This window comes from Chenopodium album, chromosome 24 (assembly GCF_948465745.1).
Source record: "Chenopodium album chromosome 24, dcCheAlbu1.1, whole genome shotgun sequence".
NCBI lineage: Eukaryota > Viridiplantae > Streptophyta > Magnoliopsida > Caryophyllales > Amaranthaceae > Chenopodium > Chenopodium album.
The window spans coordinates 31,111,010-31,127,490 of record NC_137857.1 but is presented as its reverse complement, the minus strand read 5'-3'; the positions used below and the strand labels follow the sequence as shown (position 1 = coordinate 31,127,490).

At 36.3% G+C, this 16,481-nt stretch overlaps 2 protein-coding genes across 2 annotated transcripts; both read left to right on the top strand.

Moving 5' to 3' along the window:
- Nucleotides 1–1,457: 1,457 nt before the first annotated feature.
- LOC145610119 (shaggy-related protein kinase eta) lies at nt 1,458–6,089 on the top strand. The gene is made up of 12 exons (XM_081665383.1): nt 1,458–1,636; nt 2,197–2,289; nt 2,640–2,699; nt 2,786–3,058; nt 3,133–3,207; nt 3,291–3,347; nt 3,768–3,908; nt 4,014–4,064; nt 4,182–4,277; nt 4,554–4,637; nt 4,839–4,940; nt 5,523–6,089. The coding sequence occupies exons 1-12, from the start codon at nt 1,622–1,624 to the stop codon at nt 5,616–5,618; spliced, it is 1,143 nt and encodes a 380-aa protein (XP_081521509.1). The 5' UTR covers nt 1,458–1,621; the 3' UTR covers nt 5,619–6,089.
- Nucleotides 6,090–9,114: 3,025 nt separating this feature from the next.
- LOC145610114 (protein CLAVATA3 INSENSITIVE RECEPTOR KINASE 4-like) lies at nt 9,115–14,670 on the top strand. The gene is made up of 11 exons (XM_081665379.1): nt 9,115–9,595; nt 9,788–9,923; nt 10,044–10,115; nt 11,378–11,521; nt 11,601–11,672; nt 11,753–11,812; nt 12,140–12,216; nt 12,312–12,464; nt 12,571–12,909; nt 13,466–13,857; nt 14,215–14,670. The coding sequence occupies exons 1-11, from the start codon at nt 9,505–9,507 to the stop codon at nt 14,539–14,541; spliced, it is 1,863 nt and encodes a 620-aa protein (XP_081521505.1). The 5' UTR covers nt 9,115–9,504; the 3' UTR covers nt 14,542–14,670.
- Nucleotides 14,671–16,481: the final 1,811 nt, after the last annotated feature.

Below are 16,481 nucleotides of genomic sequence, written 5' to 3'. Positions count from 1 at the left end.
ATTAGTTATTTGAAAATTACTAACCTAGTATTTTACTAATTTTTTCTTTCTTAGTGGACCCCAACTATCATACTTCAATATTCTATATTTTCTCTCCTCCCGACTATCATATTTTATTCTTTTACCAACCCCACTTCCTTTATATTTTATTGATTTATATTATTTCTCCTAAAATTTCATGCATGGAGAAATGGAGCATGTAATAAAATACGCAGGGAGTATTGTTTTAACGGTTTGGGAAAAATGATTCTCAATGAAAAGTAGTTACAAGAGAAAACACACTTTGTAAAAATAGTTTTCTTTTGTTTGAGACCTTACAAGAAATATTATAGAGGAAGGGGAAAATTATGAGTAGACGGGATGGAGAGGATGGATAAGAAAAGAGGTAAGAGATGTAAGTAGTAGGGAGAAAAATGTGGCTACTTCCTTTGAAAAGGTTAACATTTCCTACTCTTGGAAAAATTATATTCCACCTTAGTTACAATAGTATAGACCTGACAATTGGTCGGGTATTAAGTCATGTCATTTCTAGTCTACTATGCCTTCAGGGCGGGTTAAGGTTGGTTTGAATCAATTTAATTTTGGGTTTGTTTATTCTGGTTAATGGATAGTTGGGTTGAGTCAAGTTTCGAGTCACTTCGATTTAAGGCCTTTTAAAAACGGGTTTAGTTTAAAGCTAAGACACCGGGTCATGGTTGGATCAGGTCAAGTGCGGATTGGGTAATTTCGAGTCAAATAAGTTCTTAGTTGTGAATTCGAGTCAAGTTTGAATCGTGTCATTTTGAGTGGACCAAGTCAACTTTTGAATATTTTGGTGTTTTAGATATTAAATTATGGAGTAATAAATTGAGTCATTTAAGCTTAGACCTAACCAATGAATTTAATATCTATGAAAAAGAATACTCTAAATTAAATGTGCAATTTTTACACTTACAAGTTACAACTTACAAAAGTTAATTATACGTAAGTTTAATTCAAGTTGTTTTCGATTTGCATATCGGGACAAATAATTAGGTTGAAACAGGTTCGAGTATTGTGTAATTTTGATTCGTATCATTGTCGAGTAATTTGAATTTGTGTCATTTTAGGTTTCGGGTCAAAATTGGATCGAGTCAATTTGAGTATCTAGTAACTTTTAGTTATGATTAAATCGGATCAGGTCGTTTCAGATATTTGGTCAAAATTCAAACGAGGTTAAACTCTAGTTCCAGATCAGGTCGGTTAATCGAATCTAAGGTCAATTTTGCTAGCATAAACTCAATATACATATTTTGATTTACTGAACTGAACTGAATTTAAGCCGAAGAAATATGGCCTCATCATTGGTATTCGTATACGAGAATGTAAATACGAATGATGTGCCCGTCAAAAAAAAAAAGAAAACTATGAATGATGTGTAATGAAATTATGAAACATGAGTCACGAATTCCCCAAAAGAAAAGAAAAAAAAAAGAAAAAAAAGAAGGGGGAAAGGGCAAGAGCTGTAATCACATGGGTATTGTCGTAACTGGGGTCTTCCCCTTTTCTTTCTCTCTCCTCCTTCCGTCGCCCTAAACTCCATTTTTCCATGCTTTCTTAACTCCTCTTTCTCTCTCCTCCTTCCTCCTCTCTCCCAGCTTCCATGGCTGACGATAAGGTACTCTCCTCCTTCTCCTTCTCTCTCTCACTCCTCCTTTCTCACGGTTTCTCTAGATTCTCTCTCTATGTTTCAGATCTAGGTATTCAAACTCCTATTTCTCCCTGTTTTGTGGTTCATTTCAGATCGAATTTTGTGTTTTTCTTAGGGTTTTGCTTCCGATCTATCAATGGATCTTGTTTTTGGTTTGTGTTTGTGTGTAATTTTGTTGATTTTGAGTGAGTTTTTGTGTTTTGTGTTGTTGTTTTGATGGATTTGATTTTTGTTTATTCTGAAATTGCTGTTGTTTTTTTTGATTTTTAGCTGGAATTTTACTTGATTTTTGCTGAATTTGTGACTGTAGATCTGAAATGTGCTTGATTTTAAGCTGTTTATGTGTACAATTGCAGGATTTTCTGATGTTTTGATTTTTTTTTTAATTTTTATTTTCATAGAATTATCACTACCGCAGCAGTACTTATGTGGTTGATTTGCATTTGTTTAGCTGAATTAGATTAAATTCTGGAATCTGATTGAGTGTGGTGTTGATGTTGGAATTTAAATTAATTTTGCTGTTTCAGGAGCTAGCTTCGACGGTAGAAGACGGCAATGGTGCTGTCACAGGACACATTATTTCAACTACAATTGGGGGTAAAAATGGAGAACCTAAACAGGTATGTTGTATGCTCTATTTTGAAAATTGGATCTCGTTTCGCTTGTCTCGAGTTATAATTTTTTTGGCCTTTTTTAGAGTGATGGTTTTTGATTCAAGTAATTGAACGAGTCTAAGTGATTTTGGATTCTGTGTTTTATCTGCTTAGCTTCACACCACTGATTCTGCAGTTTTTGATTATTTTAGCTATAATCATGAGTTGTGCTTCTGTTTTGTGCTTATTTTTGTTCTAGGATGTAAGATATTTTATGATGTTCATGCTTTAAGATGTGGATTTGTGCATTATCATTGAGTTTGTAAATTGTTCAGTTACATGTATATGCTTGTTTAACACAATTTTTGTTCTGACAGACAATTAGTTACATGGCAGAAAGAGTCGTGGGCACTGGATCTTTTGGAATTGTATTTCAGGTATATATATAAAGATTGTTAAGACATATTTTGGTCCTGAAGCGAAATAATTATTGATTTTTCCCTCTAATGACGTCTTTGTTTAGGCTAAATGTCTGGAAACCGGAGAAACTGTAGCAATTAAGAAGGTGTTGCAAGATAGAAGGTATAAGAACCGTGAGTTGCAGTTGATGCGCGTGTTAGACCATCCGAATGTAATCTCGCTCAAGCATTGTTTCTTCTCAACAACTAGTAAAGATGAGCTTTTCCTCAACTTGGTGATGGAATATGTCCCTGAGACCATGTATCGGGTTTTGAAGCACTATAGTAGTGCTAATCAAAGAATGCCCCTCATCTACATTAAGTTGTACACATATCAGGTATGTTATATTTTCATGTCGGGATGCTGGTTTTCTGTTTCGACTGTCATATTTAAAGTACAATCACATTGCAGATTTTCCGAGGCTTGGCTTATCTGCACCATGTTCCTGGAGTCTGCCATAGGGATTTAAAGCCTCAGAATGTTTTGGTATGTTATTTTCCATTAGTTCTTTCCAAGCTTAATCAAAAAATGAGCTGAATGCCTGAATTTGATGTAATTGATTCCTGCAGGTTGATCCTCTCACCCACCAAGTGAAAATATGTGATTTTGGAAGTGCCAAAGTTCTTGTATGTCAAACCTCCCTTTCTTTTTTTGTTTATTACTATCTACATTTGTCATAATGTGTTGGAGTCTCGAAATTTTTGTTGTAGTGGTTGCCGAGACATGTTTTCTCCTTGTTAATTGTGATCTGTGCTGTGAACTTTGTCGGATTAAAATACCTATATTGTTTTTTCTATTCTATTTATATACTTTATGTGTGTGATTCTTTTTCTTTTTATACATAGTGAACGTATGAAAATGGCGATGATTGGTTCTGTCTGTATTCTGTCTAATTGCATTGTTATGATGGTAGCATTTTAAATACTAATTGCTTTCTCTTAATAAAAAACTCTTGAGAAGGATATTTTAACTTTCTCTGCCTCTTATTCTCCTCCATTGGGACCCTTAAATATGGTGTTTTAACCTCTTGTTTTTTGTCCAAACAGGTTAAGGGTGAAGCCAATATTTCCTACATTTGTTCTCGGTTTTATCGAGCTCCTGAGCTTATATTTGGTGCTACTGAATACACATCCTCAATAGATATATGGTCTGCTGGCTGTGTTCTTGCTGAACTTTTGCTTGGCCAGGTGAGTACATTATGATAGCTGAATTTCAATTTGAGGATTTCTTCTAAGCATGATCTGTGTTTGTATGGAGAATGCTTTTCATTTTCTGCTCTTTTGTTTTTCCAGCCATTATTTCCTGGGGAAAATGCTGTCGATCAGCTAGTTGAGATCATCAAGGTACGCCTAAAAGTTTCATTGAAAGGTTGTTCAGCTTGTGGAAAGTTTACGGTCACGTTGTGACTTATTGCCTGTTCTTTTCTGTTTTTTGACTATCTTTACTTTATATATCTGAAGGTCCTTGGTACACCAACACGGGAAGAAATTCGATGCATGAATCCAAATTACTCTGATTTTAGGTTTCCCCAGATTAAAGCAACTCCTTGGCACAAGGTATATTACTTGTATATGTGCTTTTTTGTATTTGCTGTTGAGTTAATTTTGGAGGTCATCATAGATTCACAGATGCTGCATGCCTGCATACTTGTGTCGGACTGATTTAGCTTATCCTGTTGAAACTTCTATAATCCTGCACATTTGTCACATGTTATTAAATAATTGACAGAAAGGAAGAGTTTATTGGAACTGTGCTCAGTTCTCAAGAATCCCAACCCTTCCCCCTCTCTTCTTAAGTTGAATTTTTAAGTTTAAATATCTGTTTTGATTCAGGTGTTCCACAAACGCATGCCTCCAGAGGCCATTGATCTGACTTCAAGGCTGCTTCAGTACTCACCTAGTTTACGCTGCACTGCTGTAAGTTTGAAAAGTTTCTGTAACCAATTATATTAATGCTTTATGCTTTGCTCTAATTTGAATATAATTATCAGAATCAGTCAATTGCACTTTGATCATCTTATTCTCACGACTTGTTTTTGTGGATTATTATTCATCTGTTATATCTATTAAGATTTCAGTTCATTAGTATTAATACGATTTATCTTACTTTTGTACCAGTTGGAAGCATGTGCACATCCTTTCTTTGATGAACTCCGGGAACCAAATGCTCGTCTTCCTAATGGTCGCCCATTGCCTCCTCTCTTCAATTTTAAACAGGAAGTATGTTTGTTTTTCTCATGCTTATGTTTAGTTCAGTTATTGTTTTTGCTTGATACATTTGGCTGCTGAAACTATTATAAGTTAAAAATTTGAGCACTTACATGACAGTTGATAATGTTGTACCTGGATAAGGAAATTCAGGTGCTGTTTATTGTGTTTGGTTTTTTGTACATTATCATACTGAGTTGATGATATTATTATGAAGGATTATTTAGTAACTTGGACCATCTTTCACTGCTGAGGAGATCATTAGACTTTCTATTTCAACTGGAGAACTGTATTATATGTTTTATCTTAAATATTTGTTGTGAAGAAAATTGCATGGATGTTTTGCGGTTTTTGCCTGAGATTGTCCAGTGTAAATCTAAGCCAGATACTTTCACTTAGGGCTTATCTGACATTGTAGCATGTATATTCTCTCACTCATTAGGCAGAAAACCTTAGGCTGTCTTTTGGAATCATGCAGTCTGTGATTATATTGCTTTTAAAACTGTGCATTAAGAAACTAGTAGTATTAAAAAAATTCCGAAATTTTGAATGATAAGAGTTCCTAATTTTGGTTGCTGTTGTTACTTGTCGCAGCTGTCTGGAGCTTCACCAGATCTTATTAACAAGTTGATTCCAGAGCACGTTAGGCGACAGTATGGTCACAATTTGATGCATCCAACAGGGACATAAATATCAATATAGCACATAGATGTTTTTTGCTGGTTGATGAGTGAGATCCTGTGGAAAACCGTGATCAAGATCTTAGTCTCAATGTATGGAGGCATCCCTATATAATTTTCTCAGCCAGAACGAGTGGGCAATCATGTAGCTCCAACTGCCTCTGCTTGCTTAACTCTCGTGCACTCGTTCTCACCGCCAACGCGCTTTTTTGTCTGTAAATTGTTGATAGAAAAGGTCAATCTGATAATGTACTCATTGAAGTTAGTAGAGAGGAGGTTGTAATTGTTTATGGCTGTTAGGAAAGACCGCTGAAGAGCGGTGGAGACAGAAAGGTGTAGTTGGTGGGTGTATTTTCTTGTCTGTTTTGTTTATTCAGTAGTTTTTCTATCTACATTGCATCAAATGCAGACCTTGGACAGGGAGAAGTGTAGTACCATTATTATCAATCGTCCTGTGAAAAGTAATGTTTGCTTACTATCATTCAGTTCTTAAATCAGTATTTAGTAAGCTCATTTTCCTGTTGCATAAGTTAATCTCTGCTTTGCAAATTGAGTTTCGAATCACAACTTCGATTCATCTTATTTTAAGTAGGTGGTTCTATTGCTTGAGTTTGTTCACGACTTTAAGATGGACAAACCCACTGCTGATGTTGACGGTAAAAGGGGGTAAAGGAGGCGGATATGTTTGCTTTGAGAATCTTTATTGAGATACTTATATGCTTCCAAGTGTATATGCCAAGTTGTGATTTTGTGAATTGTGATGTGGTAACTTAAAAAGGTCACGGGGCATATTCACATTACATCATCCAAGTCAAGTAAGGCATATGATATGGGAAAGCTCTTAGATTAAGATGTTATACACTTTCTCCGTCGTAACTTGGCTGGCACACTTGTCAGCTACTCAGCTTAACACCAATTTTGACTAATAATATTTTCAAATTTAATAACATTTGGGGGTATCTGCTTAGAAGATACCCTTTCCCCTTTATCCTTGCTACGACCACCTACCCTCATAAACCCCTAACTCGAAAAATCCACCTCCTTCCACCACCACGAAAACCCCCTCCTTTTCACACCTCGAAACGACCAGGGAAGGAGGGGGGTTGTTTCATAGTAGGAGAAGGGAAAGAGGAAGGCTGTGAGGGGTTAGGGTTTAGAGAGAGGTAGGTGGTTGCGACGGGGGTAAGGGGAAGGGAGGGGGTCGACCGACGGGGGAGGTGGTCGTCGGGGGTGGGGGGGGGGGGGTCTAGGCGGCGGTTTAGATGGGGGAGGGGGGTTGCTAGCAGGGGAGGGGTGGCGGTGGTTTTTTTAATTTTAATAATAATAATAATTATAAGAATAATAATAAAAGTAATTAATATTATTTAATATTCAAAAACATTAAATTAATTTTTTAAAAATCCAATAAAACAATGACACATGTCTCATATAACTTGTTAACCCGGTTACCAACCGGTCATTACTTGTTTAAGAGGATACCCCAAATGTTGTATTATTCAGAATTGTTCAAAAGGATGACTTAATTTTGGTGGACCGCTCAAAGGTTGTCTTATTTCTGACAATTTTTCGTAATTGTTTTATATGTAGAATAAGCTGTTTTGTTTTGGAATTTTTGCTGTATTGTAAGTAGTAGAGGATTAATAAAAGTCAATCGATCTGCAAAGTAAAGGAAAATATCAATCATTTTATTACATAAAAAGCAGTCAATTACTTGAATATTGTCTATAAATAAATAAAAGTGAATTTATTAATTTATGTCCATTAATACAATCAATCAATTAGTTTATACCATCAAATTTTACTAGCATCAACTATATATATATATATATATATATATATATATATATATATATATATATATATATATATATATATATATATAATAATAAAATTCAATAACTAATAAAGGAGTGAAAGAGAGGGATGCCATTTCTTTCATAAATACTACTTGTACTATTAATTTAACTATCTAAGCCAATATATTAGTATTGATGTTCATATGTTGACGAAATAATTCAATCAATTAAACTCATTCTGTCTACCATATGTGTTAAAAATTCGGTCACAATTATTAGTCGGGTATGAAACCCAACGACCTACCTCCACCCTTTCATATACGTGAAACAATTTGTGCATTGCACATGCCAAAAGGCTAGTTGATTCAATTCGTGCATTACACAAGCCAAAAGGCTAAAATAATGTTCAGCTTTCATCTCCTTAATTCTTTACTTTTCACATAGAAATTTACATAATCATTGATAATAAGTTAATTGTCTTTAATACAATCCATGCATTGCACAAGTCAATAGACCAATTGATTATCTAAACGTTATTATTGCTTAAAATCTCAAATCACATGAATAAAGTTTAATTTTCTTACCGTTCTTTTTTGTCCACCAATCGTACTTGTTTTTATAATGTAAATTTAATTCAATATACTAAAACTCTTTGTTGATCAAAGTGTAATACTAGCACTTTAAAAAAAGGAAAAAAAAATGATGTACAAAAGATACTAAAACAACAAATATTGTATTCACTTACATTCTAGAATCCAATGCCAACAAAACAAATATACATTCAATCATAAAAAATTTACATTCTAACTACATACACTATGCTACTTTTTACTACTCCGTACTTTTGATAATTGAGACGACATATCTCCCCTCTCAAATGAGCCCATTCTTCTTACTATCAATAACTATATACTAAAAGACACACCAACAATGACACGTGTCAATTTCTAGCGTGTCCTTAATATTTTTGTTTTTTTTTTTAAAAAAAAACAATCATTTTATAAAACTTTTATATTTAAGGAAATTATTATATACAATAATAGTTGTCATAATTAACCATATAAAATAATTAAAGATCTTTTACATTCTATAGATGAGTTCACAACTATTATAGGTATGAATTTTGGCAACATTACCATATAATTATTTTTAAAAAATGCAATCTTTGTGAATTTTTTTTTAAGATATATAATCTTAAGAATATACTAGACAAGAATAATTACTAAATTAGGAAGAAAAAAAAACGTATAAAATTTATACATACTTCTTTGATTAATTGTAAAAAATAAAAAGGATACATCAATTTTGTCTTTGAAAAATCAAAATGACGGGCATCAAATTAGTCGATAAAATGAATGTTAGCGAATGATTATTAGCGACCGTTTTTAAAATCAGTCATTCGACATAGTTTTAATATACTCATTCGACTAAATTATTAAACAACTCTTTAACGTGATATTAATACAGGTATTAAATATTTTTGTAAAGACATGATATAAGAAGAAAATAACTATTTTTTGGTAAAAATTTGCTCACAATAGTTTTAGAAATTTTTAAATTAAAAATAATGTTATTTAATGATGAAAATTAAGATATACCGTGCATGACACGGGACCTAACCTAGTACCATTAAATTATCGAGTCGATGGTTTCAAAAAGTGACCTATTCAAGTGCCCATTTTTGCAAGGCATAGGGAGTAACACGAAGGAGTGAGTACCACCAAATGCCAATGACTATATTGTATTGTAGGACACCCTTGTTCTCCACTCTACCAGATTCTTAGACAAATTTGACACTAATCATTCAAATCTCGAGACAAAATTATCTTTGTTTTTGAGCTAATTTTTCAAACCCCAAAATCCAAGGACACACACCCTTATGTTTCGTTTTCTTACTCCTTTCAGTATCATCTGATAAAACTTCTTTTATTGGCACCATTTTCCTTACAAACTGTCGTTTTTTCTGCAACTTTTTTTCAGAAAAATCCAAGATTCTAACTTTTTGACATTACACTCTCAGTTCTTACTCAAGATCTATCAGTGCTTCCTTTTTCCCCATTTTAGTGAATTTTATATTTTTTATGATTGTATTTTCTGGCCATGGTTCTGTTTTTGGCAGTATTTTTGTGCTTTTTTGATGTGATTGGAGCTGCTGATAGTAATCTTTCTCCAAAGGGTGTCAACTATGAAGGTTTGATTCTTAAACCCATTAATTTAATCATATTTTTTTCCCTGATTTTTTTTTAATTTTTTTTATTTGGGATTATTTCAATGCTTGATGTTTAGCTTCAAATACCCTTTTATTGATTCTTTATTATTTGCTGAGTTTCTGTAATTTTTTTGTGATTTATATGAAATTTTTGATTTGGGGTTACATATATAGTGGCTGCATTGATGTTAGTGAAGAACAAAATGAGAGATGAAAAGTACCATGTTCTTGATGGTTGGGATATTAATTCAGTTGATCCTTGTACTTGGTATATGGTTGCTTGCTCTAATGATGGGTTTGTTATCTCTCTGTAAGTTGCATTATTTTCCAAGTATTTCTTTTTTTTCCTAAAAAATCACAATATTATTTTGAAAATTTGTATTGGTTTATGCTTGAATTTGTGAATTTTGTTTTTGTGGGTTTTTCACAGTGATATGGCTAGTATGGGATTGTCAGGAACCCTATCTTCTAGTATTGGAAACTTGACTCGACTTCGCTCAGTGTAAGTTCCTTTTTATTTGTTAAGGACAAATATATAATTAGGCAATAATATTGACAGTTATGCTTCTATTTGATTGAAGAATGAGGAGCTGTTGTTTATGAGATGTTTGTTTCTTCATGAATGCTTCTGTACTTTCTGTTTTTGGATTACAATTATGTTTATTTTGTACATTTTCTGAAATTTTTGGCACATTAAATGAGATCAGCCCCTTCACGAGAATATGTAGATTTTAATGAACCAACAGTCTTTACCATTAGACAGTAGTTGATTAGTTGATAGTTCTTGCCGGAGATTCCACTGTCGGCGTCATTTAATGCATCTTTGTGTGCATAGTTTACAGTTGGTTTTATCTGTTTGAATTTTCTTATATGGTCCCAACCTATAATTTAATTGTTTAAATAAGGGGAGTATGAGTGCTGTCATGCTGATAATAGAGATGAAATCTAATGTATGTGTTCATTGAAATGCATTACATGCTCACTGAAATTGAAGTATGAAATTATTACAAAGGATATTTTTATGCTGAGATTAGACTTAGTTTCTCTTCCATTTCCTTAATTTAGTACTTGTACCTAATATGACGGATCCTAGAGGTACTTTCTGCTTTGCCTTTAATCAGTTGGTTGTTGATGATCAATTGATATACATAGACAGGGAAAAACCATTTTTCCAAGTTTATTACTTTTCTTACCTGCAAGTATTATAGCTTTGAATTATAATTGCAAATCATATTGCTCCGTAGCATTTTCAGCTGCATGCAAACTTCTATTGACAATAATATTTCAAACCTTTATAGTGTGTTTGGATAACATTAGAAGAAGGAAAAGAAGGGGAGGGAGAAGAAGAGGAGGGGAGGGAAAGGGAGGGGAGAGAAGAATGGTGAGTTTTCCTTCCAAATCTCTCCATTGTTGGAGGGATCATTTTCCTACAATTTAATCCCTCCATTCCTCTCCCCTCCAATTCCCTTACTTCCTCATTTGTTATCCAAATGGAAGATATCACATCTCTCAATTTCTCTCCCCTTCTTTTCCTTCCATTTCCTTCTATCCAAACACACCGTTAGGCAGGACATAAACCTGAAGAGAATGACGATTTTCTTTAATAAAGGCAAAATAAAGATGTTTTAAATATGATGGTTGCTGAATTAACAAAGGTGGCCTAGGAAATAACTTTATTTCCTAGGCTAATTACATATTTACATCTTGAAACTGCAGCTTGCAGCTGGTTGGCAGAACTTGTCTAATTACATTTTTGTTCTACAGTTCGATGCAGAACAATCAGCTGTCTGGTCCGATTCCAGATGAGATTGGGAAACTCGAAGAGCTTCAAACTCTAGACCTCTCAGGTAACCAGTTTAGTGGTGAGATTCCTGACTCGATTGGTTACCTCAGCCGTCTAAATTACTTGTAAGTATAGCTTTAAAGTTTTGTTTTTTCACCTCCCTTCTAATGTGACCTTTAATATAAACTCTTGTTCAATGTGCAGGAAATTAAGTAGAAATGAATTGTCTGGACAGATTCCAAAACGCGTTGCAAATCTTTCAGGTCTTTCATTCTTGTATGTCTCCGGTCACTAATATTGTTTGTTAATCTTCTGTATGTTTATTGTTGGCACTGAAATTAAATTATTCATGGCAGGGATTTGTCATTTAACAATCTCACAGGTCCCACGCCAAGAATACTAGCAAAAGCATACAGGTATAGGACCTTTCTACTGTTAAAACTTGTTGCATTTCTCTACTCTACTCCATAGTAGATCCATGTTTCTACTGCTGTATTTGTTTTGTTTTTGCGTGTACTTTAGTGTCAGTGCCATTTTCGCTTGATTAATATCAGAAGTTTGTGGGTTCAATTTCTTTGTGATTATCTGAGGTGGACATTAACACTTTGTATCGTAATGTTTAATCACTATGTATGATTGTATGTTACACAGAAATCATATTAAATTGTTCACTAATGCTATCAAGTTTTCTTCTCCTCACTATCAATGAGTTATTATGAGTGACAAATTGCATTTATGTGCAGTGTGACAGGGAACACATTTCTTTGCTCTTCTTCTTCTTCTTCCCAAGTTTGCATCAATGGAAAGAAGCCTGAAAATGGTAGCCACTCTCTCTCTCTTTCTCTCTCGCACACTCACACACACGCGCGCACACACACACACAGAGATTTACTTGTGTTACCTTATCTCTTTCAGACACAAGTCATACAGCTATCTCAAAATCAAGTCATCATCGTCGGTGGGAAATCCCAGTGGCTGTTGGTGTTGGCTGCACATTTGTGATTTTGATATTGCTGATTATTGGATGGGTCCACTACTACAAGTCCCGTCTTCTCATGACATCATATGGTATTCTCTGAAGCTAAAATATTTTTTCCTTTTAATTTATAATTTATTTGAGTGTTTATATGATGATAACTATGGTGTGAAAGCCTCTGATTATTGGAATATGCAGTGCAGCAAGACTATGAATTCAGTATTGGTCATGTGAAGAGGTTCTCTTTTCGTGAACTTCAAGCAGCTACAGGAAACTTCAATCCCAAAAACATACTAGGAAAGGGTGGTTTTGGAGTTGTCTATAAAGGCTGTCTACCAAATAAGACTATGATTGCAGTTAAAAGGCTGAAAGACCCCAGTTTCACTGGTGAAGTACAATTTCAAACAGAAGTGGAGATGATTGGTTTAGCTTTACATCGGAATCTTCTGCGTTTATATGGATTTTGTATGACACCTAATGAGAGATTGCTCATATATCCTTACATGCCAAATGGAAGTGTTGCAGATCGGTTGAGAGGTTGGTCTTTATTTTCTTTCTTTATCATCTTTGATCATGATTAGTTTCTTCTAGCAATTAATTTTTATATTCACCTTCACTTTCTTGTTTGAGTGAAATAATTAAAAGTTTTCACCCGTAAGCTTGCAGTTCAGACTGGATATTAATGAGTAAATGATTTGCTTCTTTATATATTTGTTACATACTGACATGGACTCGAGTTTGAGCATAGTATTGAATATGGTTACTTGTCAAAGTTTCAGAATGTAACACTTTCCGAAATTTTACATGATTTTGACCTAAATTGATACCAGAAAATGATCATACTTGGGTTTAATTGTCACATATCCGATATAGATATGCATATAGAAAGATGAATGTGTGTACTGTCTCTTTGTTCAACTGTGTATTAAGAACAAAGTCTACAAATTATGCTGTAACAGTAATCTTTGACTCTGTGATGTGGATCTTCTTTCTAGCTTGCTCAATTCTTTTTATGAGAAAACTTGCATTGTGTAAGTTCTGATATGTAAGTTCTCTTACCATTAGATGATAAACATCATGTATTTATTTTCAGACCCATGTGGAGATAGGCCTACTTTAGATTGGAGCAAGCGCTTGCATATTGCTCAGGGAGCTGCCCGTGGACTCTTGTACTTACATGAGCAGTGCAATCCAAAAATAATTCATAGGGATGTGAAAGCTGCGAACATCTTGCTTGATGAGAGTTTTGAAGCTGTTGTGGGAGATTTTGGCCTTGCAAAGCTCTTGGACAGGAGGGATTCTCATGTCACTACTGCTGTGCGTGGTACTGTTGGTCATATTGCCCCAGAGTATCTTTCAACTGGGCAATCCTCGGATAAAACTGATGTTTTTGGATTCGGCATTCTACTTTTGGAACTTGTTACAGGGCAAAAGACAGTAGATGCTGGCAAAGGTCAGGCTCAGAAGGGAATTATGTTTGACTGGGTAAGTTATGTCCGATTTTCAGTTTAGATCATTTTATTTGCATTCATATTACTTCCCCTTGGAAAGTAAGCTATTTTTTCCCCTTGGCAATAAATCATGTTGGACTTGGAAGTCCATGCAAACTGAGAAAAGTAGGGAAGAGGATAAGGAAGTGATTCACATGTATACAACTCCCAATATCCTCCCACCCCCTTTCAGGCTTTCAATGGCCTGGCTCGCAAAGTGGGGTTGAGTTGAATCGGGAGGAATTCAGTCCAGTATAAGTTACCTACAAGGCTACAAATACATCTTACCTACAACAAAAGTAATGTGCATACTGCTCACTAGTATGTTGTCTTTTTTTTCACTTCTTTATAGGTGAAGGCATTATATGAAGAGAAGAAGTTGGACGTGCTTGTTGACAGGGATCTAAAGGGATGTTTCAATGCTGATGAGCTAGAGAAAACGGTGGAATTGGCTCTTCGGTGCACTCAAGCTAATCCTAGTCTCAGGCCAAAAATGTCGGAAGTTTTGAAGATTTTAGAAAGTATTGCAGGGCAGTCTGTACATGGAGATGAATTGCATGCCAGAAGCTCTCTTCCGGAGGAAAGATCTTGTATTACCAGTTTCTCTAGGAATTACAGCGATGTTAATGAAGAACATTCCTTTGTATTCGAAGATATTGAACTATCTGGCCCTAGATGATTCCTATTGTAATTATTGTATGTATGACTGTCCAATGATTTTGTAAATTGCTTCTTGTCTCTAAGTAATAGATCACATTTGATTCCAAATATTTCATCAAGAAATTGAATTTAAAGGCATAATCATCATTTACCAAGTAGTTGAATTTACTATTTCCATCAATGAGGTTTACTAAAGTTCTCAAGGTAGTTTATTTTATTGGAGAGTTTAATATCAAGCACTAGAACAAAGGTCGTTGGCTGTAAAATTCCAGCTTTCTACCACGCCTCCTCGCATATCCATGCCCCCCAAGGGCTACAACAGTTGTTGGCCATGGCGACTGATAATTGCCATTCATTCCTAAATACTCGCTGTTTGGGTCCAATTTAGTCCAATTGGGCCTAGTCATTAAATGATCCAATTAAAAGCCCAAGGTCAAGGTTCAACTCTCCAATTATGCTAAAGTCAAGATCAGTCCACAAGGCAAGTCAATTGGGCCAAGGCCCACTTCTCCCATATATGCCAAGGTATAAAAGCCATCAATATCACATTTGTACATAGATTCACATTCACAAAAAAGCCTCAAGCAATTAATTCTCTTGCATAGCTTTCTCTCTACACATTGTACTGACTTTAGCATCGGAGGGGCCTTTCTCGGCAACACCCCCGAGGCTAGTTTACGTGTGTTTGCCGTGCAGGAAATCCTCGGCCCAACATCACTTGGACCGAGCCCAGTCTTCACCATTTCACTGGACCTTCGGCAAGGTCCCATTGTTTTCACCCGAAACAATTTGGCGCCGTCTGTGGGGAAGACTTTCAAAAAATCTTTAAGCCAATTTCAATCGTTCTACCTCAATCTTAGTTCCAATGGCTAAGAATCGCAAGAACAAAAACGACGGTGCTTCTCCTCTGAGAAAGCGCCGAAAGTCATTAGGAGGGGGTCCCTCGGAACGCCCCACTTCTAGCCTGTCTCCTCCTCGGGATAGGAGCCCCTCCGCGGGACCCGACTCTCATGAGGAGCCTAGGGAGAGATCCGAATCTCCTATCATCCAGTCCAATCATCCACCGAGCCCGCCTCGGTCAAATGAGGACAACCGGTCCAGTCAAAGGACCCAATCTCATGCCCGGAGCCAATCCCGGAGCATTCGCACCTACTCTCGCTCTCAGCCGAGGACACCCTTGACAGGGCCCAACTCGGAGGAGGTGGCGAGAGCCTTAGCGGTCCTCATGGAAGCCATGAAGGCCCAGAACATGCCACCTCCACGCGACCGAACCCCTCCGCAAACCAGAAACCAGCGGAGGTGCCTCGGCCAGGAGGGGGGAAACTCTCCTCTTTCAAGGAGCTTGGCGAATGGGAGGAGGATACCTGGAGAACCGAGAGGGAGAGAAACATGAAATCTCACTTCTTCAGGGAGTCTTCCATTCAGCTCACCACGAGCAGAACCCATAAAAGCAGCAGTTCTGCCTCTCGGCCAGAAACTGCTCGCCGAAGCGTTCACGACCGTCTCGGCGATAGGGAACGGAGCGTGCACAGCCGCCTTTCCTACCCTGTAGCCGAGGCCCAGACCTCCCAGCCAGGGACGAAGACCACTTCTACCTCTCTGAGAGGGCGGAGCGCGGTCCCTTCGGCTGGGAATAAAGGCAAGGCCTTAATGCTGCCCTCCAGTTCTCCATTCGAGCAATGGATACTGGAATCTCATGTGCCGACGGTTAAAATCCCGTCGCACATTACTTATGATGGAACTTCGGATCCGAAGGACCATATTGCCTCATATGAGGCTCACATGCATCTCTGCCCCAGGTCCGAGGCGACTTGGTGCAAGTATTTTTCAATCACTCTCAAGGGGGTCGCGCAAGCGTGGATCTCCAAGGGAGTTAAAGAAGGCTCAATTACTGGGTGGGACGACCTGTCCTCTAAGTTCAAGAGCAAGTTTTCCACGGCAAATCACCGAGAGAAGACT

What these genes read in the sequence shown, in the direction of transcription:
- LOC145610119 (XM_081665383.1), top strand. An exon ending in CTAGTTTACGCTGCACTGCT is followed by an intron (nt 4,638 to 4,838) that starts GTAAGTTTGAAA and finishes CTTTTGTACCAG; the next exon opens with TTGGAAGCATGTGCACATCC. An exon ending in TCTTCAATTTTAAACAGGAA is followed by an intron (nt 4,941 to 5,522) that starts GTATGTTTGTTT and finishes TACTTGTCGCAG; the next exon opens with CTGTCTGGAGCTTCACCAGA.
- LOC145610114 (XM_081665379.1), top strand. Translation starts at nt 9,505, where the DNA reads ATGGTTCTGTTTTTGGCAGTATTTTTGTGCTTTTTTGATGTGATTGGA. An exon ending in GATGGGTTTGTTATCTCTCT is followed by an intron (nt 9,924 to 10,043) that starts GTAAGTTGCATT and finishes GGTTTTTCACAG; the next exon opens with TGATATGGCTAGTATGGGAT. An exon ending in CTTTCAGGTCTTTCATTCTT is followed by an intron (nt 11,673 to 11,752) that starts GTATGTCTCCGG and finishes TATTCATGGCAG; the next exon opens with GGATTTGTCATTTAACAATC.